Source organism: Aptenodytes patagonicus, chromosome 2 (assembly GCF_965638725.1).
Source record: "Aptenodytes patagonicus chromosome 2, bAptPat1.pri.cur, whole genome shotgun sequence".
Taxonomy (NCBI): Eukaryota; Metazoa; Chordata; class Aves; order Sphenisciformes; family Spheniscidae; genus Aptenodytes; species Aptenodytes patagonicus.
The window spans coordinates 44,883,149-44,906,721 of record NC_134950.1 but is presented as its reverse complement, the minus strand read 5'-3'; the positions used below and the strand labels follow the sequence as shown (position 1 = coordinate 44,906,721).

At 38.8% G+C, this 23,573-nt stretch overlaps 1 protein-coding gene across 4 annotated transcripts in view; it reads right to left on the bottom strand.

Moving 5' to 3' along the window:
- The window catches only part of RB1CC1 (RB1 inducible coiled-coil 1), an 83,558-nt gene extending 60,312 nt beyond the window's left edge, over positions 1-23,246 (bottom strand). For 2 of the 4 annotated variants that reach the window (XM_076329715.1, XM_076329719.1), the window contains exons 1-5: positions 23,192-23,246; positions 10,191-10,309; positions 8,071-8,198; positions 5,426-5,552; positions 4,993-5,163 (exon numbers count right to left, since the gene is read on the bottom strand). In XM_076329715.1, the coding sequence (XP_076185830.1) occupies positions 4,993-5,163; positions 5,426-5,552; positions 8,071-8,141 (369 nt within the window). In that variant the 5' untranslated portion in view covers positions 8,142-8,198; positions 10,191-10,309; positions 23,192-23,246. Of the gene's footprint in view, positions 1-4,992; positions 5,164-5,425; positions 5,553-8,070; positions 8,199-10,190; positions 10,310-13,757; positions 13,862-20,647; positions 20,716-23,191 lie in introns of those variants that run through there. The other 2 variants (XM_076329717.1, XM_076329716.1) reach the window with 2 other exon arrangements.
- Positions 23,247-23,573: the final 327 nt, after the last annotated feature.

Below are 23,573 nucleotides of genomic sequence, written 5' to 3'. Positions count from 1 at the left end.
ATTTAAAAGCCAGACAGTAGATGCAACAAACACTCAGCAAAAAGGATCTGATAGAAAAAGTTTATAAGACAGAGATAATGCACATGTGACAAAACCTATGGCAAGAATTTCAGTTTAATTGGTAAAGGAACAAATTAAGGTAACAGACATAGCTTCTTTCAAGCTACCGAATCTTTATACTGTGAATTCTACGTAATGAGATCTCATGTAATCAACAGGAACTTAAGAAAATCTGTATAATGTTAAAATCATGAAAGCAAAAAGAAAGAAAAAATTAACGTATCTTGATATGATAATCACAGTACAGTGGAAAACCGAACAGGAGATAATAAGTTTCTCACAGGAATGATTTTTGGTTAGGACACATTAAAATCTAAAAAAAGGCTATGTATACGTTAATAAAATTAGTTTCAATTGGAAAAAAAAAATAATGGCTGCTTTTACATATACTTATACCCTATACATACATGGACGAAAGGCTGTAAGAATGCCAGGGACTCCACTGTGAACTAAAAGATGACTTTTGTTTTTACCTGAATAGTAACTAAAGATATCTGAAAAGTATGGCAAAAAATGCAGAAAGCAAAAGCAGAATTTAAATCAATAATGGCTAGTTTTAGACAGGCAGAAAACAATGGAGGAGGAAATAAAGGCATGGATTAATAAAAATACTTGTTAAAGGAGAATCTAGAACTACTTGTTATTGTGGAAAAAAAAGTTAAAGGCCATATACCAGTGCGTTCAACGTATGGATCAGAAAAAGTGAATCAGAAATATCTGTCCACCTTTCTCCACAGTACAAATAAGGTAAGGTAAAAACCCCACCTTTCATACAGTCAGAATGATAGAATAGTTTGGGTTGGAAGGGACCTCTAAAGGTCATCTAGTCCAACCCCCCTGCAACGAGCAGGGACATCTTCAACTACACCAGGTTGCTCAGAGCCCTGTCCAACCCAACCTCAAATGTTTCCAGGGATGGGGCATCCACCGCCTCTCTGGGCAACCTGTGCCAGTGCTTCACCACCCTCAGCGTAAAACATTTCTTCCTTCTATCTAGCCTAAATCTACCCCCCTTTACTTTAAAGCCATTCCCCCTTGTCCTGTCACAACAGGCCCTGCTGAAAAGTGTGCCACCATCTTTTTTATAAGCCCCCTTTAAGTACTGACAGGCTGCAATAAGGTGTCCCCAAAGCCTTCTCCTCTCCAGGCTGAACAACCCCAACTCTATCAGCCTTTCTTCATAGGAGAGGTGTTCCATCCCCCTGATCATTTTTGTGGCCCTCTTCTGGACCCGCTCCAACAGGTCCGTCCGTGTCTTTCTTATGCTGAGGGCTCCAGAGCTGGACGCAGTACTCCAGGTGGGGTCTCACCAGAGCAGAGTAGACGGGCAGAATCACCCCCCTCAACCTGCTGGCCACGCTTCTTTTGATGCAGCCCAGGATACAATTGGCCTTCTGGGCTGCGAGCACACATTGCTGGCTCATGTCCAGCTTTTCATCCACCAGTACCCCCAAGTCCTTCTCGGCAGGGCTGCTCTCAATCCCTTCATCCCCCAGCCTGTATTGATACTGCAGGTTGCCTCAACAAGTTCTACAGTTCTACAACATAGTTGCCAAGTAGTATACAGTTCAAGTCACAGATGCCGAAAAACATGATTAAATGCAACAGTTTTCAGGCAGGCTTAAAATAAGCGTGAAACAAGACAGAAATAAAAGTCTTCACACCCTGAAATATTCATAATCTTCCACACAACAAGCTTGCCTATTACTAAAGTAGACGTAGGGCATGAAGTACAAGAGATAACCAAGAGCTCTTGCACAACAAGTTAGCAGCCATCTTCTAAGTAATTTTTACTATTTCCTATGCTGTTTACAATTTCATAGCAAGCCTCATTTTAAAATCATACCGCATATCCTCTGGGCAGAATAGATACCAAATTAAATAGAAACTGGTAGCTATCAAACATTCTCCCCTACTTTTACATAGTTATACATCACTGTTTCTTATTGTTGACAAGAATAGGTAAGACTTTCTATCATGAGCAATGATTTAGATTGTAACTTTTATTTTCCTAATACAAAACATTTTTATCAGGTATTAGTAGCAAATATTAATTAATTAAATTACCCTGAATAATTACAACAGGCAAAAACTCTCCATCAAGTACTGCCACTGCTTTTCTGGTAAAGCAGGTACTGTCTCTCAATTTTAGAGAGATCAGAAAGCTTGGATCATTTTAAGGCAGATTTTTCATGCCCATTTTGCTGGAAGTCTCCCGTACAGTATTCTCAGTGTGGCTTTGGATGCATCAATCTCAACTACAGAGGTTCAGAGCCTTTCTAGCTCTCCCCAGATCTCAATCAATTTTGCGAAGGATTAATAAAACATGTTCCCTCTTCCTCCCAGCCAAGAGGCTTACGGTGAACCTTGAAGAAGATTAATGTTCTAACCACATTCCCAGTCCTCCCTCGGTTTCTTCTGAATTACTGCTCAATATGCTTCAAGCAGGCATCAGGAAAAACTGCTTTAGTACAATACTGCAATACTCCTTTATACAGTTTTCACACCTTGGTACTTCTAAAGTCATTATAACCTATTTACTAATCTTCTACCATACACGATGGTATTGTCATTCCCCTGACCTCCCAAAGAAGTACCCAGTGCATTTTCACAGCCTAACACAGAGCATATGGTTTTGAAAGATTTAAAATCTTGGATAAAATTAACTGTGGGTATAAAGGTGTATCAGATTTAAGAATATTACTACCTATTTAATCTTTAAATAAATTTCTAAGTTTTTCACAAAAGATTCTACTATCACTGTAGCCCTTTTACAAGCAGGGAAGAACTAGAATAAGTGGGGAACAGAGAATAATCTTTTTCAAGATAAATCTGCAGGCTAAAAATAAAACCTCCATTCTACTTAGATCCATGTTTAAAGACCTTTAAATACTGAATTCCTCCCCCCATCCCGTAATAATAGGTGCCATCAAGTATGGAAAGATTTATTTTCTTCTTGCAAATCAGCTCAGGATCACTCTCTCTAGATAAACTTTTCAGTCTCTAGCTAAATATTATAGCTCCAGTTGGCCAATAAAAGCTGTATTCCACACAGAGACTTTTAAAAGTATTTCTGAAATAAGGCTTCCCTTACAGAAGACTTGCCACCAGAACAAGCCAGTAAAGATCTAAATAATTAATTTAAAAGCAGAAACACTGCAATAAACTTGCTTGCTCTGCATATTAATACATCCTTCAGAATCAAAGGGGAAGATAAGGTAGCACTAACAATTCTTTTCAAGTCTAAGTAGGAGTATGTTTTATAAAACTCCTGGAATATAAAAAGCTTACTCAACAGGAATTAAGTCTGTTCTATCAGTGTATACTAACTTCACCAGACCAAAACCAAAATTAAGAATCTTCAAAACCACAAAAATCAGGGATGGGATGAAGAAAGAAAATAAAATATCAACAACGAGAAATATGAGACCGGGTACCACCACCTTTCACTGCCATTACCTTAAGTAAAGCACAAACACAAAGACCATAGTTAATTACTACAGCCCCCCTTTCATATCAAATCAATGTTAAGCATTTAACAGATATCAGTCTTGCTGACTTTTACAAGATCCTCTTAACACCTCACAAAAAATGGTTTTAAAGCCCTTTCAGCTGCTAAAACCAGAATCCTCACACTCTTCAAGGAGCACAAGTGAAAACCTCCCACTCCTAGCTGAATTCACATCGATATCCACTCTCTGCCGTATGACAGTCATATGATTCACAGATCCCTAATAACTCAAGGTCCTATTTACTAAGTCAGCAGTAACTGTCAACAGGTGGTGGAGAGAGGAAGAGAGTCTACTGGACTCAACCCTTGCCTTAATTCAGACAGTATGTCAAGGTCAGATTATTCAGGCTAACTTCCCCCTCCGGACAGGTCAGGAGGCCAAGGGGGAAAACCAAAAAACCCTGTACTATATGCAACACTTAGCACTTTCTCTGAATTCAGCTGTACAGTATTAAAAAACAGCCACTTCAAGTGCTAAATATTCTTTTGGACTGCGTTAAAGTTGTCACTGAAACTAAGAAACTTTATTACCAAGACAACATGCTAAAAGCATATATTACTACTCATTCTATGCTAAGTGCTACACATAACCATTCCCCCACTCCCAGCCATTGAAAGTTTAAATAATCTTCAGAGACGTGAAAAATATTTAACACATTTAAATGTAAAACTTGAAAAGGAAAATGAGGGCAGTACTTCCTAACATGAAGAAAAGCAATCAGTCCAGCTACTGAGGGCACTGTGTCACTCTTGAACACGCAGCTGTTCTTACTGCATGCACACTTGATATCTTGCTGACCATGTTACAGGGAACTAGTTCCCCCTATCAAAATAATACAGAAGTAATCAAATTGGAATTCTGACAAGTTTGCTTTCTCTGCAAGTAAAAGCCAGCACTCAATAATAAGAGACCTGAATTTTAGGAAAAGGAAGCTTAGTTTTATCAATTCCTCACCAGTTGTTTAGACATGTAAGATGAAACAGAAGCTTGGCAAGGTGCTTTTAAGAATTATACTGCTAATTTTCTACTTGGGCTAACAATGTTTCCAAAGTAACAAAAACTTTTCTGTTTGCAGGTTGAGGCAGACTGAGGAAGACACTGAAAATATGGCAGAGCATTAAGGCATGGGTCCAAAGCAACCAGATTGCTTTTATTTTGCAAATGCTGTAAACATACGCATCCATAAAGCTGTATTACAATATGCTTTTGAAAGAAGCTTTGAACATGCTGAAGAAGCAAGCACATTTCAATACCTACCTTGAAACTTCCGAGACAAAGGCTCTGAAGAATACATCATCACTAATACACCATTCTTACTGTCTTTCGAACAAACTATTTCATAATTTATACCGAGCTTACCCTCTGACATACAAAAAGGTTATTTTCCTTTGGTGTGCAAGTACAGTTAGAATTTACTTACCACAGCAAGTTGCGTCCGTGATGCTACCGTATGAAACACTGCAGGCATCATGAGAGATTCTTCTACTTTCAATTCCATCTCATTCTCTGCTGAAAACGTGGTTTTGGGGATAGCCGGTGGACGTTCACACAAGATCATTTCTTTGTTGAATAAAAAAATTGGGTTGGTATCCTACACTCAAAAAGAAAATGAAACCAAACACTGAGTAAAGGCAATATACTGTTCAATCACCAACTATTTCATCCTGTGGGTAATGTGCCTTAAGAACATGTTAAAATCTACATGTATAAGCTAAATACATAAAACATCTGTTTCTCAAAGCAAAGAAATCCAGCAAACAGTACACTACAGAAAAATACTTAAAAATCCCTTAGTAATTCTTTTTCTTCCCCTATAAATGACAGTTTAGACGAAGAATGCAGTATGCACTTACTGTTCCAGCACTGTAACTACACACTCTTCTATCTGGTGCCATACACTCTCCTCCATTGACAACCAACACTTGGTGCTGAATGGCAATCTTATACTTTGTTTGAATTGCATGTTTCAGATCAGCCACACTGGAAAAAAATGGGAAGAGAAGATGACACTATCAACATATTTGTGTCTCTAATTTTACATATTCCTGTAATAGAAACACGTGACTTGTCTGTTGTCAAAGCAGAACTATTTTTAAAGATTACTTTTTATTCTGCATGATGACATATTTCTAAGTTTTTTAAGTGCTGTAATGTGTTGCATTCTGGATATCCAGCTAATAAGCTATCAGCTAAAAGACGACAGCCTCTGCATTACTGGTAAGTTATCAGCAATCTTTTTCCAAGAAGATGTGATAGCATGCTGAAATTCTGGATTAAGTCACATCAAGCATTTAGGATAATAACTGTAAAAGTCGTGTATGTTCTTTGAATATATACTTTATGAACAAACAGCTGACTTACTGAAAAACCCTAGAAGATGACACCGAGAGTATTAACACTTCATTATCCATAACATAAGCACAACTTCACGTAATCAACTCTGATTTACTGTACATGAAGTGCAGTACAGCACTTAACAATAATAGGAAATTAAACAATCCATATATATGCAACAAATTCATATAAAAACATTACAGACTTTTAATGTGGAAACAGTAGATCAATAAACCATCCCTGTTTTCATTCACCATTCTCATACCTTCAATTCTGGGTGATGGCATCTTCATGTTACTGCTTATTTTAGACAGTTCTAGACTTTGTCTTGAAGACACAGGCAAACAGCAAACTAAACAAGAATTTACTAATATGATACAGTAACTGACCCAAACTATAACACGCTGGGGTAGTACCTATGCAAAGGTATTAAAAAGCTTCAGGGTATCAAGTGAATAATCAATATAAGCATCAAAGGTTTTGATAACTGGCAGGAAGCGTAACAATGTTACTGGCTATACGATACTTGAAAAATAAAGATCAATTATCTAAAATAACCATGAGTCAATACGACATCGTGAATTCACTACAAACTTCTAATGAGCATAAGCTTGTACTCCCTAGCTGCGTTACAGTAAACATTCACCTATCGTTTCCATGGTCTTTGGGAAGATAGTTTGGCCTGTCCATGTACAAGGAGATAGGCAAAGAACCCAAGAAAGTTAGTCTTGCTAGAAGGAACAAGTCTATATATACAGATACACAGAATAAGAAGTTGAACTCTTCAGCTGAAGAGTCTTGGATTTTGTGTGGTTCAGCTGTTGAAAAGCTTCTTTCTCAAAGACCTATCCAACTGAGCAAAAAGTCAGCCCATACCAGACTATTAGGTGCCTGGTCTGGCCGTTCAGATGCTGTACCTCACTCACCATGATTTAGGAACAGAATGTCTCAATGTACCAGGCAGCATACAGGGGTGCTGACACATCTGCAAATGACCCAGTAGATCCAGAATGGCTGAGATGAAACACTATTTCATGCTCAATAATACCGTGAGTATCAGTGGGCTTTGCAGACCAGCACACAAAAACAATCAGTGTAGACAGTCTTAGGGCCCTTCCGCCCCAAACAAGTTTCAAAACCCAAATTCACTTGCTGAGTCATGAAAATTACAAACAGAAATTCAGGAGAAAGGAAACAATGGATTTGAGCACAAAATCCATGGTAGAAGTCTTTCAAGCACAATTACTTGCAACTCATTCATCACTGATAGAATATGAAGACAGCAGGTAAGCTTGGCTCTTGCTAGCTCTAAGGTATATGGGCTATCATGGTATTATACACGATTTACTTATTGGATCAGAGTCCCACATAAGAACAAGGAAAAAGGATACAATACATCCAGTATATCTAGACCTCTCTAAAAGCATCTTTACATTTGCAAGATGCTTTTAATGTGCAGTGAAAAAAATACAAACAGCAAAGTTGTTGGGACTTAACTGTGATTCTGTATCACTGCTCATGTTTCAGGCAGTTGGGCATTCAGAAGTTCATGTTTTACATATAAAATGCTGTAAAACATTTTGGAGCCTTACAACATAGGACAGAACCAACTTTTACCTATCCTGGACATGAGACATAAACCTATATGCCAGTTCTTTCGCATCCAATCTAAAAGTATTACAGAGCACACATTTTCTTCAGGATGAGTATATACTGACAGGAGAAAGAACAACCTGCAGAATTTCTTCTATGATGCCAATCAGTAAAAAATAAACCTTTTACAGAGGAACCCTAAATAAAAACGCCATCCAATAAAAGGTCACAGAAGATCAGAAGTCATTCTGACAGTTTTTCCAAAGAGCACCAAACGTAACACCAGTCTCAGCTAAGAGCAGGTCATCTTCTGTCACTGCCTCAGAAAGTAAATAACCTCTCCACTCTTTCATGGGACCTCAAACGCACACAATCACCTGCAAGGCATTGAAAATGATAATAAAAAAAACCAACCCAAAATTCATTCAAATACATGAAAACCTAGAAGATAACTACATGCGCATACTGAAAAAAACCTATCATCTCTCCAGAACTCAGTATACAAAAAGTATATATACCCTTTTTTTTAAATTTAAAAAACAAACAATATACAATTAATTTATTTTCTTACTTTTGTACAGCAAGTTCCGTATCAAAGGTAAGGGTAGTTCCAGTGTTGACCAGAAATACATATAGCTTCATGATGATTTCTTTAGGTCTCTGAAGTTTATAACTTCCACTGCTAAAATCATTTAGAAACTGAAAAAAAATTCAAGTGTTAGTTTCACATACAAGCTACGAAAAAGACATGTACATGCTTTTGAAAAAATACTTTTAGATATATAGTGGGTGAATACATCAGCTCTCATATTCCACAGTTCTTTATCCCTTACTAAACATACAGAGGCTCCTCTGACCAGAAGCGTGGGCAAGGTAAGCCTCCGCACATGCAGATAGTTAGGAGAACATATGAAAGTACACACAGAGGAGAATTTAAAAAAGAAAAGATGGCTTTCAGTTGCAGAGGCTACCATCTCAATCATTACCTGCCTTTTCTCAATTATGAAATGCATTTTTAAAGCCCCAGATACAGTTATTCCCACACATCTTTTCTAGATTTTACAAACAGCAGCATGATCTATGCTGTAAGTATTCATTCCTCAACTTACAGCTCACTACTATCCCTATCCATAGTTTTTTTTCACTCAGACATATGGAAGCATTAGCAAAAAAAAAATAGCAGCTAAGATTATGTAGATTTTCTTTTTGTATCTCTCCATAATTAAGTAATAGTTTAAAAAAAAATACTTTCCTGTTTTCAGCACTAGCTAAATCTGTAGCTACTTTCTTCATCCACTAATAGCGAATATGAAGTGATCGAGACAGACAGTGCAGTCCAACACATTAGACGCATTTTCAGCCCTGTGCCCTACAAGCATCTGGATAAGTGCCTATAAGCACATTTTTCCAGTGTACGTAACAGAAGAAAAACATTGAACTGCTTTGTAAGACATTGAGATTTAATCTGAGATTTTATCACTGAAATACTCGGTGCTCCTGAGCCTTTTTCTCCTCTCCTCCACAGGAACTCGGAAGTTTATGAATAATTTTCCTCCACACTAACAAAGCTGCCACAGAAGTACAACTAGCACTGCAGTCACTAATGACCTGAAATTTTTTTGATGTGGAAGGATTTACGAAAAGTTAAGCTGTAAAAGTTTTAGCCATTCAGCAATATTCTTATACCATGATAAAAATGACTTTTTAGATTAAATTACTTCACAGGAAGTATAAGAAGTCCCTCTTTCCCTGAAATATGAACAGGACACACACACAAGGTCTATACAGCTAATTGTATTATTCTAAAATGAGTCTGAATTTGCATTTATCTCTTTGCCTACACAGTGAAAAATTGACAAACCATAGCGAAAAAACCGAAAAACACCATTAAAATGGGGAAGGGGGAGAGGTTTTACCAGTATAGTAAGTCCAGCAAGTCAAGAGAGCTTTCTTTCAAAAAGGTGGCTTTCCACACACTTTTCAAGTATTAATTATAGTACATAAACTAGTCAAAACATGCATTTTCACAACAAGGCTTCAGAAACAAACCACAAATAAAAAAGCCCCAGTTAAATAATTTGATCTGAATTGAGTTTTGTTGTCCTTACACTTGAACTGTACTGTACTCAGTGGCACCAGTTCCAATTTATATTGGAAAAAGAAGAATATACTCTATAAACAAAGTTTTAGACAGATAAAAACTGCTGAACACGAAGAACAAGCTAGCAATGTTTTACTACTAAATTCTTTGGTCTAGGTTTCAGAATTAATCAGTCTATACGTGTAGCGAGACTTCTTTTCACAAAAGGTATATTTGTGACTGTGGTCCAGGTAGAATTAGAAACAAATGTGTTAAATAATACAACGCTGAAAGCAAGCACTGTGGAGCACCCACCAAAAAAAAAAGCTCTCTTCCACCTAAGCAGAGTAAAAGGCTTGTACAGTATCCAGTTCTCACATAAACATTACTTTCTAAGCTCAAGTGATATTTAAGAGAGAATCTGTCTGGAAACCTCATGTACATAAAGTGAAATTTTAATCAAACATTTCCCCCTCCATACCTTAACACTAAAGCTAACTATTTAAAACATAGAAAGAAAAAACTTTATCAAGATCAAAAATATTTATGACAGCATCTGCCACGCCTGCATCAGCAGTCTCAAACTTAACTTCAAGCAAAGAAAGAATTACCTTCAGGCACTATATGAAGCTACCACCTTCTTCAAATTCAAGAGGATAGTAAATGCGCTCATTTGCTTTACTTGATTTTTGGCAACAGAGTAGCATGGCTGTTCAAAGCCAGAGAAGATCTGCAAAGAAAAGATACGGAATGCAATTACAGGTATTATTAAATGTCAGGATTTCATGGTCATCATTGCATCTAACCCAGAAATGATTGTATGTCAATACCAGAAAGAACGATTATGTGGTAGGTTTTGTTTATTTTTTTAATTAACAATGCTATCCAGTTACAAGTCTGCTCAAAACTGCTACATACATGGATATTTTTGCCCATAAGTTAGTTCACTAAAAAGAACTGCTTGTATTTCTATTAACTGAAAGTATTTTTCAGAACTGGTGCAGAATGCTGATATGATGATGCTAAGAGCAATACAGAAAGTCATAACAAAACGCAATTTATCTAAGAAAATCCAGTGTAAAAAGGCACACGTGCTACTGCTGTTGAATGAACAGCCTTATCCTGCAGCTGTATCCAACAGATTCCTTCGGGAATCAGCATCATCTTTCTTACCTGAAACAAGGTAACCTTGTTTGTTAAGCCATTCACCTACTTTAAAAACATTTGTTAGGGTTTTGTGTTTCGGGTTTTTTTGTTTGTGGTTTTTTTTTTTTTTTTTTAAATAAACTGAAGATGTTACCATCCCAGCTGCTTGTCACTGGCATCCTTGCCAGGGGCCTCCTCTCCCAGAACTGCTGTTTAAACTACAATTGAAAAATGAGCCAGATCAACAAAGGTGGTCTTTGAACTACCCTAGTTCATTTTAACTGTTGTCACTTAAGTAGCGGTGCCAAAGGAGAAGAAGCCCTTGGCAAGGAATGCAGTGATGAGCAGTTGGGCTCAGGGCAGTCAGGCAAGTGCACAATCAAACTCCAAACTGAAAACAAACATTATTTCTATCACGTTAATGCCCTAGCAAGCTTTCCGAGAAGATGATCAGGCACTATAAAGGGTGATAATCCATTACTAAAAATAGGTTTGCTGAAGCATGAAAACCATTAGAATGTGTAAATCATTTTATACAACTCATGCTACTAACAGTAAATCAAAAACACTTCTTCCCAAATTTGAAACCTTATGATAAAGGAAAAAAAATACACAACTATTACATGTATTTTATGTGCATGAAACAGTTAGCACTTTGTTAGGCTGTTATTTAAGCTATTATCTTCCTCCCTCCTCTCCACTCCCTCTTTCCTCCTATGCAAAATGCACACACATCACCTTGTCAGAAGCAAAGGTGCAATAAAAGGGAAAAAAACAATGTGTTTAAGAACCACCACTGGAAAACCAGTAACTGAAGTGTCCTCTTCCAGTTTAGCTATCAGCAGTCAGTAGTTGTACTTGAGCAAAATAAATTTATGAATACTTGCTTTAGATCAAGGTAATGCATATTAACATGAATAACAAGAAACTACTGAAACACTTCTGCCACAAAGTAGGATCACAACGCTATAATCTTAATGGTTGCAAAGGAATTAGAAGAACAGAGAAGTCAAAAAACAAGTGTTGTTTCTTCCACCCAACGTTTCAACAAACAATCCTGGGGGAACAGAACTACACTCACACAGACAGGACAAATTTGTATGGTCTCACTATTAGATTACTATTTAAAGAAAGAAAAAAAAAAAGTAGAATTCACCCACTCCCAAGGTTGCCACAAATTTCAGTGAGTAGTTCCAGGAACAGAGGAATCGTGTGAAGCAAGGTTTCAGAGAACACGCGCCTTTAACACCAAGCTCTCCTGCAGATTCACTGGTGCCCAATAAAGGCAGGCTGCAGCCCTCCCTTCAGCAGGAACTATGTCGAGTGACTCTTTCCAGCTGCCTGTTTCCACAACACTGGAAGAAACTGAATTCTGAGAGCTCTCCCTAGTCTTGCATCTCTGGACAACATCTGGCTGAGTCTGGCCAACAAAGTCCAAGATAAGTTAAAGGGGGAGATGCCTGAAAACCTGTCACAGCTGCCTACGTCTCTTTTCTTTCAAAGGTCAGGTTACAGCAGACTATTACAAGCAAGGTCAGCTACATATCACAAATTAGCCTTTCAGTTTGTTCCCAGTGTTCAAGAATATTATGATTCAGCAGTAACACAAGTTTTTAACATAAGCTTGGTGTGAAAGTCAGGCACCATCAAGCTTCAACAGAATATATCCATAAACACGTACATTTTATTTTTCTGTTTGTATTACCTCAACAGGCCAGTAGGAGAATTTCAGGCTTTTTTAGCATTACACTGTTACATAGTGTTACAAGTTTCAAGCTTTCTAGCATTACTTCAGTTTTCAGTGTTCCCGAAATTATTTTAATTCGTTTTAATAGAGGTTGAACAATTACAAAATTTGACAGCTACTGAAGACAGAGCTGCTAACTATGTAGTCAGACAAACTGTAACAAAATGACTAATCCAACCAGATTACTTGTTTGAACCGTGTGACCTGCAGCATTAGATCCATGCTATCATATAAACTAGATCCTTCAAATTATGGGATGGAAGCTTGTATGATCAACAGCCATGAATTATCAGTAACACCATTAAAAAAATAGCTGAAAATCTGGAAAGGAAATTTCTGTAGCAGCTGCCAGAGCAGACAGAAGATGGTAGACATGAATATAAGAAAAGGAATAAGATGACAAAAATGAAAGTAAGAATAGCACAAAGTAGAAAAAGCTTCCAGAATTAATTCAGAAGATGTATATTATGTTACATTACCTAACAAAACACCAAAACCAGCCATGAATACATTATGCTGGTTATAACATTTATTTCACTGCTCTATATTGTGTTTACATTGCAATGCAATTACTACATCTGCTTCGCTTCATTAAAGTACTGCAAGCTTTTCCTATGCAATGTAAACTCTTCAACAACTGAGTACTTCTGAAGTCTGTGTTGATCAACACTTTCAATGCATGTTGTTTAGAAGTTTTGAAATGTACCTTATTTAGTTCAGAACATACTCATTGTTACATCTGTAAAAGGAAATTAATGTCTGTTTACAGACCTTTCCTTTTTGTAATTACACTACAGGCATCATGGGTTTCACAGCACTCCACAAATAATCCTATGGCTACATTAACCATCCATTTCTGCCATTAAGTGCAGAATCCCTGCTCCGTTATCCAATTCTGACTGTTCCATCATTTCATGGTACAATTCTTTCCAACTTCACAAACTCAAACACTGAAATATGGCATTCAGGGCAAGACAAAGACAGAAATCAACATTTATGCTGTTTGGGTTTAAAGGGGTATTATCAACTTCACTTTAAAGTCATTAAGTTTCCTCTCCGATATCCCAATATTTAAGTTCATGCACATGTGATTGACATCTCATTTCCCATGCCTCCTCTATAAACTGGATTACAAACTAAATTTAAGCAAACGAAGTTATTAATACATTTTTCTTAAACTCCCTGAAATTTAAACTGAACTATGCCAAAGCCATAGCTTTCCTTTAAACCCAGTGGTTTAAAATTCCATCTTTTACAACAGCAACACACCAGCAGCATAACGTACCTTGCTTTTTGTGCCTGGGGAAGTACTGCTTCACATCTGTACAGTAAGTGCCATACTTATCAATGCGTCATCTCCCAGGTCATAGAGGACCAAGAGGCCCAAACTCTTTCCCCCCTGTGTATATCTCCAGGTTGGAAGGGGTTCAACTCTGAAAGCAGACAGATAGAACTAGCTTAACTACCTAAGCAGGGCAAGACTCTCACTGTCCACTCAGAAGCCTGCAGTTCCACGTTGCTAATTATTAGACATTCACATAGCTCTGTATGAACATCATCTGTATGCTGCTAATAAATGAAGTTTCTCTTCTTTTACTGCAGACCAGCTGAGGCTATACTGCAGGTAACGGATAGCACATCCAATATGAGTCATAAATGTTACCCCTGATTACAAGGGTCAGGCATCCCACAGGAGATCACTGCAGAATTCCTGCCTGTCAAAAGGTCAATTCACCTGAAGCAAAGGCTGACAAGTCTGTCACATGCTTAGAAGACTCAAGTGCTATTCCTCATTCACTGAATATCTTATCTGGAGAACATCTCCCCTCAAGGAGAATATACCTTTGTTACCTCTGGAGATGGAGAGCCAACTTTGGGGTGCATAAACATCTTATTAAGCTGTGCTTCATATCCATACAGCAAATCTTAAGGCTTGCCTTTGAGATGCTGCAATTCCTGTGTTTTCACCTTTCTCTCCTCTCCTTTTAGGGCAGGATTTCCTGTTTCACTTTGACTTAGGCAACTCTATAATAGACAAAGGTACAAGACTAGCACAGAATGTTCCTTCCAATTCATTTCGTTTTCTTCTACAAACCTGACTTCTACCTCTATTTCCTGTGTTTTTTCAGGTGCCCTTCTCAAAAAACGCTCTCTTGCTCCAACTTGCACACCTCACCTCAGAAGCAAAGGATTTTATAGCACATAAATCCTAGCATCAAAGGAAAACAAACATAGAGACTGAAGCTGAATTTAAGGAAACAAACACCTTCCTTCACGTTAGTTTTAAGATCATCTCTGAAAACAGACTTCAAGGAGCTTTCTTCAATACTGCAACCAATGTACTGAAACAGAAATACCTTTCTTTTGCAGAAGACTACTACCACCACCAGAACAGACAGAATGACCTCATTATGAGGGCACACATTCTTTACTAATGCTTTTAGCAACAGAAATGGCTTCGTTTCTAAAACACAATGCAAATGCATACCCTTATCTGGACAACAGTGTTGAAAGGAAACATGCTTTAAAAAGCACTTAAAAAACTTAAAGTAAAACTTTTAAAAACAAAAATCCTAAGCTATGTGATGAATAAATAGTAGGGCTCCTCCTGACCCAGTTGCAGAGAATAATTTCATCCCCCGCTCCTCCAAAATAAATTTAACCAGAAGACCACATCTAATCACTGAGATAGATGTTACTCCAGGCAGAGATTTGATCTCCCATTACCACCTTATATCAAAGCCTATAAACTGTTCAAGCCACACTGTAGTCTTAAAGAAAGGCTGTCAATCCCTGACATCTGTAAGGTGCCATCTGGAGCTCTATTTATACTGTGTTGAGATGTGCATCAGGCACAGAGGCGGTTACTTAATTACAGTATCTCCAACAGTCACTGCGTTAGCAGCTCTCAAACTCAGCGGCTGGTCAGTAAAGCAAGTCTTTTCCACTCAACACAGGAATGAAGCTGCAATTCTGCAGAGCAGCCAGGAAACATGCCTAAGCCCCTACTTCCCAATTCACTAAAGAGGAATTTCAAAACTCAGTAATTCAGTATACAGTATTTTACAGTATAAGAGGCTTCCCCCTCCCCCCCTTTAAGATTAATCATTTTACACAACACCAACTTAAGAGTTATATATGACCACCATATTCAGAGTAGCTCTTGCAACTCTGAATTACACGGAAGCTCCTCATTCAGCAAAGTAGGTGCAGCAATACCTTCATAGATCCTCAACAACATCAACGGTGAAACAGCAGGAGATCAAAAGCAACTGCATCTGGGCAGGTAAGAAAACATTGTGCATTAAAGAATAGCTTTGAAATTGGTGTGGCCCAAAACAATGCAGCTTCTTACAAGTTCAGACACAACTTAATTCTGCGAATTCTAGGAAAGCAATAGTTTCAAACATGTTTATGAGGCAACAAGCACATTATTAGGCATTGTGTCATGATTCCATATGTATATTTCAGATCTGAGGGTTAGCATCTATTTACACTGCTCTTTTCACCGATTTGAGGAGCTGCCAAAACACAATCCATATAATGGATCAGACAAAAGTTCTTCTCCTCCAACAGTAAAAAAACCACTCACACCCAACTTTACCACATTTTTTAAAACCCCACATCTCTTACCTGACAGAAAGTGAAACTGCTGTGCCTCAGTTAACAGGTGCAAGTCAGAAAAGAAACCAAAGGTTTCTGACATTCTTATTGCTAGGAAACAGCCCACAGCCTGTAGAAGTACCCTTTTTCTTTCTTTCTTTTTTGTTTTTAATTGATGGAAACAGTCTTTCCACAGCTGTCTACAACTCGGTCTTTGACAAAGTTAACTGAAGGTTTTGTCAGCTTTTTTTTTTTTTTTTTAAAATGTATAATTTTGCCATTTCAACAGCATTTGTAGACTACAAGTCTCCCTCCAATTACAGAGATTAATACATTCACTCTGCAAAGAATGGTGCTCTTGGGTATGTGGAGCTTCAAGTGCTTTTATTCAAGTTACTGACTGACTCCATGCTGGTGGGAAGGTTCTCCCTGTAAACATATACTCTTTAAAAATAATTAGCATGTAAAATCTTCCTGTGTTTGCAAACAATTCTGCAAGAAACAGCCAACAAAAATTCCTTTATTTCTTACATCAAACTCAGACAAGTTGGCACCAATGCTTCTTGCACCAACACTCTCTCTCTGGTTAACCAAGACCACAATCACGTAAACACTGGTTATAGTAAAAGCACCAGACTTACAAATACCTTTCCTCACAAAGTTCTTCTGCTCCTCTCCCTGCACCAACTTTCAGTGGTGCAACTTTGCATACTTCTATGGAGTAAACTGGATTACTTTGCTGGAACAAGTTAGAAACAGCATACGTCCCCAGGTTACTGCTAGCTCGAATTAGTTCCATGATCCAGTTCGCTACACAGCCCCACAAACTGTTACAACTAAGGCTGGAAAGAGGCTGATGAATACAGGGGGTACCGAACGTCAGCACCATCATCCAAGAAGACAAGTGAGAATTTGCAGAAGGCATCATTCACATTCCTAACTGCCCGTGACATAGATAACTTCTTATAAATGGTAACCTATTAAAAAAAATGACAGTATCCTCTTAAAGAGCAGGCTAAGATAACTCAAAAATGGGCAATTACTACAGATGCAACTGAGGACAGTTTCTCAAAATATAGACTGTGAGGCCACTTCTCCTGCCCTCCCCTCTCCAGATACACCATCGTAATGCTACAAGTTTTTTTCTCTCTTTTATGTGGATAGTACAAGGTAACTCGGCCAGACCTACTTTAAAGGATGAAAGCACAGAACGTAAGACTGATTAAATGGCATTTATTTTACAGGAATGAAAACATTACAGATAGAAAAGAAAGTAAAAGATTGACAATAATGAAACGGAAGACAAGTAAAGATCCTTGTGATTTAGTCTGATTGCCTACATAAAAGTCACAGGTTCTTCCTTAATTAATTTCTATTCATAAGCAATCATATTTTAGAATAACATTAAAGTTTTCCAGTAATAAGGAAATCCACCACCCACCTTGGTAAACTGTTTAAATTATTAGCAACTTCCAAACTTGTTGCAATTTTTTCTTATTCATAAGGATGTTTATAAATTTTGCATCTGAACTTTCATGATCTAAAGATGGAATTTCTCTTATAATTCTTATAATTCTTATAATTTTTCTTATAATTCACATGTCACCTATGATCCTCCTCCTATTTATCAGCATTTTTCTTCTTCAGTGGTGTTTGAAACAGACAAGTAAAAGACCATCAGTGACATGCAGAGTCAACATAACCCCCACCCTCCCTATGAATACATATTCAAAAATCACGTCTAGATTTTTTGCAAATCAGCTTACTACTCTATTTGCATGTTACATAGTTACAAATCACCTTCAGATCTCTATTGGCATCAATCTGAAAGAAGATAACAGCAATGTATTGAGAAATGAGAAAAGCTGCAGGATGGGTTTGAAGAATATTACATTTTATCTTGCCTCAAGAAGGTGTTTAGTAATTTTCAACAGCCCTTTACCTTTCCGGGACAAATCTTTGGTAGTTTAAAACAACTAACAAAGTGCATGAATAAGTCCCTTTATGGAATATTACCAACTTAAGAACTACACAACCTCACCAAAAAAAAAAAAAAACAACCAACAACCCACAACTGTTGAGATACTACAACTGTACTCCTGCCTTATTGAACCCTGGTTCTGCTGTTTGCAGCCATAACATGCATGTGAAATTGCTGTTATATTACATCTGCTTTTTGAAATTTATAGGTATTTTATCTCCGAGTCTTCACATAACATAAGTGAAGGAAAGTTTACACATTACACCCCCTCTTTTCGTTCAGACAGAATTGAGAATTTTGAGTCATATTTTCATTTTTTGTTTAAAGCAGCATTCACTGGGTTTGAATCAAGTCTCTTTCAATCGACAGACAACACAAGTATTTGTAAAGAATATTTTTGATTACAATAGACATAAAAGTCATCTTGACTTTACTAGCAGAATACTTGCAATATAGCATAAGCATAATATATTAGAAGAGAGCTGCTAGTCCAGTTACACAATATATTCTTATATAAGAATCTCCATTTCATCAGAATTTAATAAAAATACACACTCTGGAGGATGGAAGGAAAACTGTATAAATAAAAGCACCATTTTGTCAGTATGAACTGTCCACCCTAGGCACAACTACACTAAATAACAGTCAAATATCCACACTTTTGAGATACCAGCACAGCTACTTGGCATGAACAAACTCAAAATAAAATTTGAGATAAACCACTGACATTTAGAGTCCCTGCAATATCAGGAAAACACCACCATTCAAATGATAAAGAGCAAAAATTGCTGCAGCCATAGCTACAATATTCATAATAGACAAAAGAGCATATTTTACAGAATGTAGCATGAACATACTCAATCACACAAAAAAGTGGCAGGTAAGTCAGTTACAAAAGAGAACCTGAGCACTAAATCAAAATAAAATTTGGGAATTTAGGAGCAGCTACCTCAAATGTTCACAGAAATCTTATCTCAGCAAAGTGCCATTCTTAACTGAATTTACATTTAAGTTTTGCTAAGAGTGGTCTGGTTTTTGAATCCATGATAGAAGTAAAACTTTCCCTTTAATTTAGTTCTTCAATGCTGCTTTCTACCTCTAAAATACACATTGCTTTCAATCTGTTCAAACTGAAAACAGCACACTGGCCTTTCAAACATACCTTCAAGAATAATAATGAAGATTGATGTATTGCGTTTCTATCATACAGACATTAGTTTCATCTAATCCCTCCAAATAAAAAGAACAGACAATTGAAATACCGAACACACTATTTCCCCACCACCAAAACTTTCCTACTCTCTTGAAAAAGCAAAAATACTGCTGCAAAAATAAGTCTTAGGAGGTAAGAAAATATGAGCTATTTCATAACAAGAAAATAAAAGTTCTGAAAAGATCTGAAGTCAGACACCCATTAAAATATTCCTTAAGCAGAGCTGTTCTCAAATATTCGCACATCAGTCTGCTTATTGGACCTATGGCATTACACAGCAAGACAGATACAGGACATAAGGAACCCAACTAGCCAACGAAGCAGTTTTACATTTTACTTTCAATCAACGTGTAATCAATACAGGTCAGAGAAATTCATATAACACTTAAACAAGTCGTTTCACATAGAAAGCCGGCTACCGTATTCGACAACAGCTAATTTTCTAGATGCCGAAACTACTAGAGATTTATATATAGCACACTGTAATCATTTCACCTTGATGCGATAAAGGCAGCAGGCCCAGCTGCAAAATCTGTTCCCAAAAGAAACTGTCAACATCGTGTATGCACGTAAAAAGCTACACTAGCTGTTGCTTGAGCTGGTAGTTTGAGCTCAGAACTCTACTGGAACCATGGACTGCAAACCTGAACAACAAAAGGAAAATACACACCTGGAGATGGACAGAAGACAAGCAAGAGTTGCCCTGACACCCCAGGTGGTTCTCCTGACCACAGGAGTCAGCCAACAGTAGTCAGCTCCATCTGAATCTCTGAATGAACATTTTGTACCAATAGATTTGTTTCGATATTTCTATCAACAAGTGCCAACAATTTAGATATTATTTATGTATTATTAACAATTTAGTTATGCTCAAATCCCATTAGAAAACACATTACCAAAGTATATCCACTTCCAACCCTTCTTACGAATGGGGACAGAAATAGTTGATACATGGCTATGTCATCTTCCAACTCCTCTTTCAACTGAACTCAAAACTAAATTAAAAGTGGATCTGCAATATGAATTAACTCATAAATAGACAGACTTTCACAGTAACCACAGAATCCTAATTAGCTCACAAAAATCATTGTTAGCAATTTCTCTATCACCATTAATAATGCTGTAGGCTTTTACAACAAAGAATTCACGTAAGGATCTTTCAACTTGTACACTGAAATCATTACTCTGACAAATCAGCTACAAAACACACACTTTGTAATTCTAGCAATTAGATTAGTAATTTACATATTAGTGGTATTTTTTTTGCCTGCTTGGTATCAGTGCATTCAATCAGGTCCTGCAGTATAATACAACATTATTATGTAAGTTGGCATCTTGTAATCAAGTGTTTACTATTCGATAATACTGATTTACCAACCTTGCATGAGAATGCTATTAGTAGAGTCCTTGAAAGTAGCAGGGTATTAAAAATTTCTTTTTTTCCCCCTTCTTCAGAAACTCCTCACATAATGTCATTGAGCTGTGGACCAAAATCAGAAGCACGACTTTCTTGAGCAATATGCATATGCAGAAGGAGACGCATGACTGTTTGGACAGTGTCCAAATGACTCTGAAGTAGCTCGTGTGACAGCCGGGTATGCTGTTTTTCATTTTGACTTGCTTCACTTTACCACAATATGCGAATGAACCCAACATGGGCAATAAAAGCCTCAAGACCCTCACTCCACTCTGAGCCAGTCTTCCACAGAAACTAACTGCTAGCTTAAAACCAAATAAAGACTTAAGAACACACTGATAACAACCTACCCTACAGGATAACACACAGAAAAATTCTTTCAAACGATCCTACTGTAACTGCCACTCTTATCAAAAGGAAGAAATTGCTATGTGCTACTCCTACCCCACCACATACACTCACCCCCTACTTAACCAGAATAACTGAAATTCTAAGAAATGTACTCACCCTCTACTTAACCAGAATAACTGAAATTCTAAGAAAGGTACTAATAGTTTAGAAATTGTATTTTCCACGTTAATTTTTGCAAGACTATGTAACCTTAGCTGTGTTCAGACAACATGCAAGGGACAAACAATGTTTTAAACAGACACCACAAGACCTCAAAATAACCCTTGCCCTCTTCCCCTGTCAGAGTGCAAGTCTGCTGCGTACACTTCTAATTATAAATATGGTAACATGACATGGGGAGAGAGCCAGCCCCTCGAATATGACCTCAGAGACTACTAACCCAAATCTGTGCTGAGCACAAGGCTAGATCAACACAATACAGCATAAGATAGGTTTGCCTTTTTTTTTTTTTAAATCTACAAAACCCACAGCTCTTGTACAAAGTGTACAACAATAACATACTTCCAAAGTGCAATTAGGTCTATCTTACACTAATCCATTATCCCAGAAGATCCCATTTGTACTTCCAGCTCTATAACTGGCACAGCTGAAGTCCCTTACCTCACGTTCCTTCAGTAAGTTGTTTCCTTTACTACTCCCAACATAATAAAACCATTTTGAGTTCCAGACAGCATTTAGAATAAGTACAAATATATCCGCTGCACACTTTCATTTAAACTAAACTTAATGACATTTAAACGTCTAATTTCTTTCTTGTTAAAATTTGCTTCTTGGCACTATAGTTTGTTAAAACACTAGATAACAGTAAAGTCCTTTCTTCACGTGCTTCATCTTCTAAAAACTTCCCAAGGAACTAGATATTAAACATTCTTGAAGTTCACAACTTAAATACACCATAATAGCACACAAATTTTCTTTTTTGTTATGAAGTATTTATAGTGTCTAGTATTCCTCACAGTACTTCCCAGCTGTATGAACTTCAGCTGCAAGAAGCATGTTTTTCCATTCTCATTATTTCTCCGGCACCATTAAGGTACCTTTTACCACGCAGTCAACCAAACAACTTCAGAATTGTACGTTCTTCCATAAAGCCAATGGCATTGAACTACTTCTAACGCACATTTACCTGAGTGACAGAAAAAAATATTCAACCTCCTCATTCTCTCCCATAAAGAAATAAAGGTGAAAGCTTTAAATACAAACCACGGGGAACAGCTCATGGACAGAACGTACCACTTAATAGTTTCAGACAAAAAACAAATAACACACAAAAAAAAAAGTTCTGTCTTATAAGAGGACTCAACTAACATTCCTGGGTTGGTTCCGAGCACCTCAGGTTCAGGAATGATTTTTTTTTTTTTTTTTCCATCTCTAGACGAAGTTAAGTAAGAAACATGAGTGTTACAAGGATCAGTTCATTTACTTTTCCCAGTACTCATATTAGCATTTCCACCTCTGGATCACTGTCAGCCAGAACTTTGGGAGACACCGAGAAGGAAACCCCAGGACGGATGAAGAAAACAGCCTGAAAGTCTACTAGAAAGCAGTAATGAGAAACCGACGGGAAAATTCAGCACACGACATATGCTTCCTCGGGAAGAGGAACACGTAAACAACCGAGGGAAAGGCAGACCAACGTTTGTAAACACAACGCTTCTGCACGGCGCTCGTCCGACCGCTGCCGACGGCGAGCACGGAGGCGCAGCCAGGCTGAGTCATTCCTTATAGTAACTTCACCGCGAATCCCTCGCCCTGGCAGCGGAGCCCTGGGCAGAGAGGGAGCACCCCGGCCCGCCCGGCGCTGCCCCGCCACCGCCGCCCCCCGCGGCTGCGCGGGGGTCACCCCGCCACCCCGGGACCGGAGCCAGCAGCGGGATGCCGGTCCTCCCCAACACCCCCCTCCTCCCCCCCCCGCCGCCTCCCAGTTCTTTGTCGCCCGCCCCACGGGTGCAACCCTGCGTCCAGAGCCAAGGCCGCCCTCCCGCTAACAAGAGCCCCCGCCGGCGGGGGTCTCCGCCCTCCCCCCGGTTGGGAGGGGCCGAGACGAGGAACGGGGCGGCGGCGGGAGCCCGCGTCTCACCCGGCGCCACTCACCCGGGGATCCCGCGGCAGCGCCGCGCATCCTGCGGCGGCGCGCGCCTCCCCCCCGCGCGGCCGGGCCCGGCGGCTTCGCGGGGGCACGCACCGCCTCAGCGGCCACCGCGCCCGGGCGGGGGCGAGGAGAGGCGGCGGGCTGGCGGGCGGGGAAGGTGGCGCGGGGCCGGCGGGGCGGGCTAGGGAGCGCGGGGACGGGGTGTCCTGGCGCAGCCGCCGCCGCCGCCGATGTTTGTTATTGTCGTCAGCCGCTTCCGGCGCGAGTGCATGCCGGGAGAGGGCGGCCCGGAGGAGGAACTGCGGGGCGGAAGCGGCGGCAGCGCGCGGGCTCGGGGGAGGCGGAAGTCGCGCCCTCGCGCTCACCCCGGGAGACCCCGGAGAC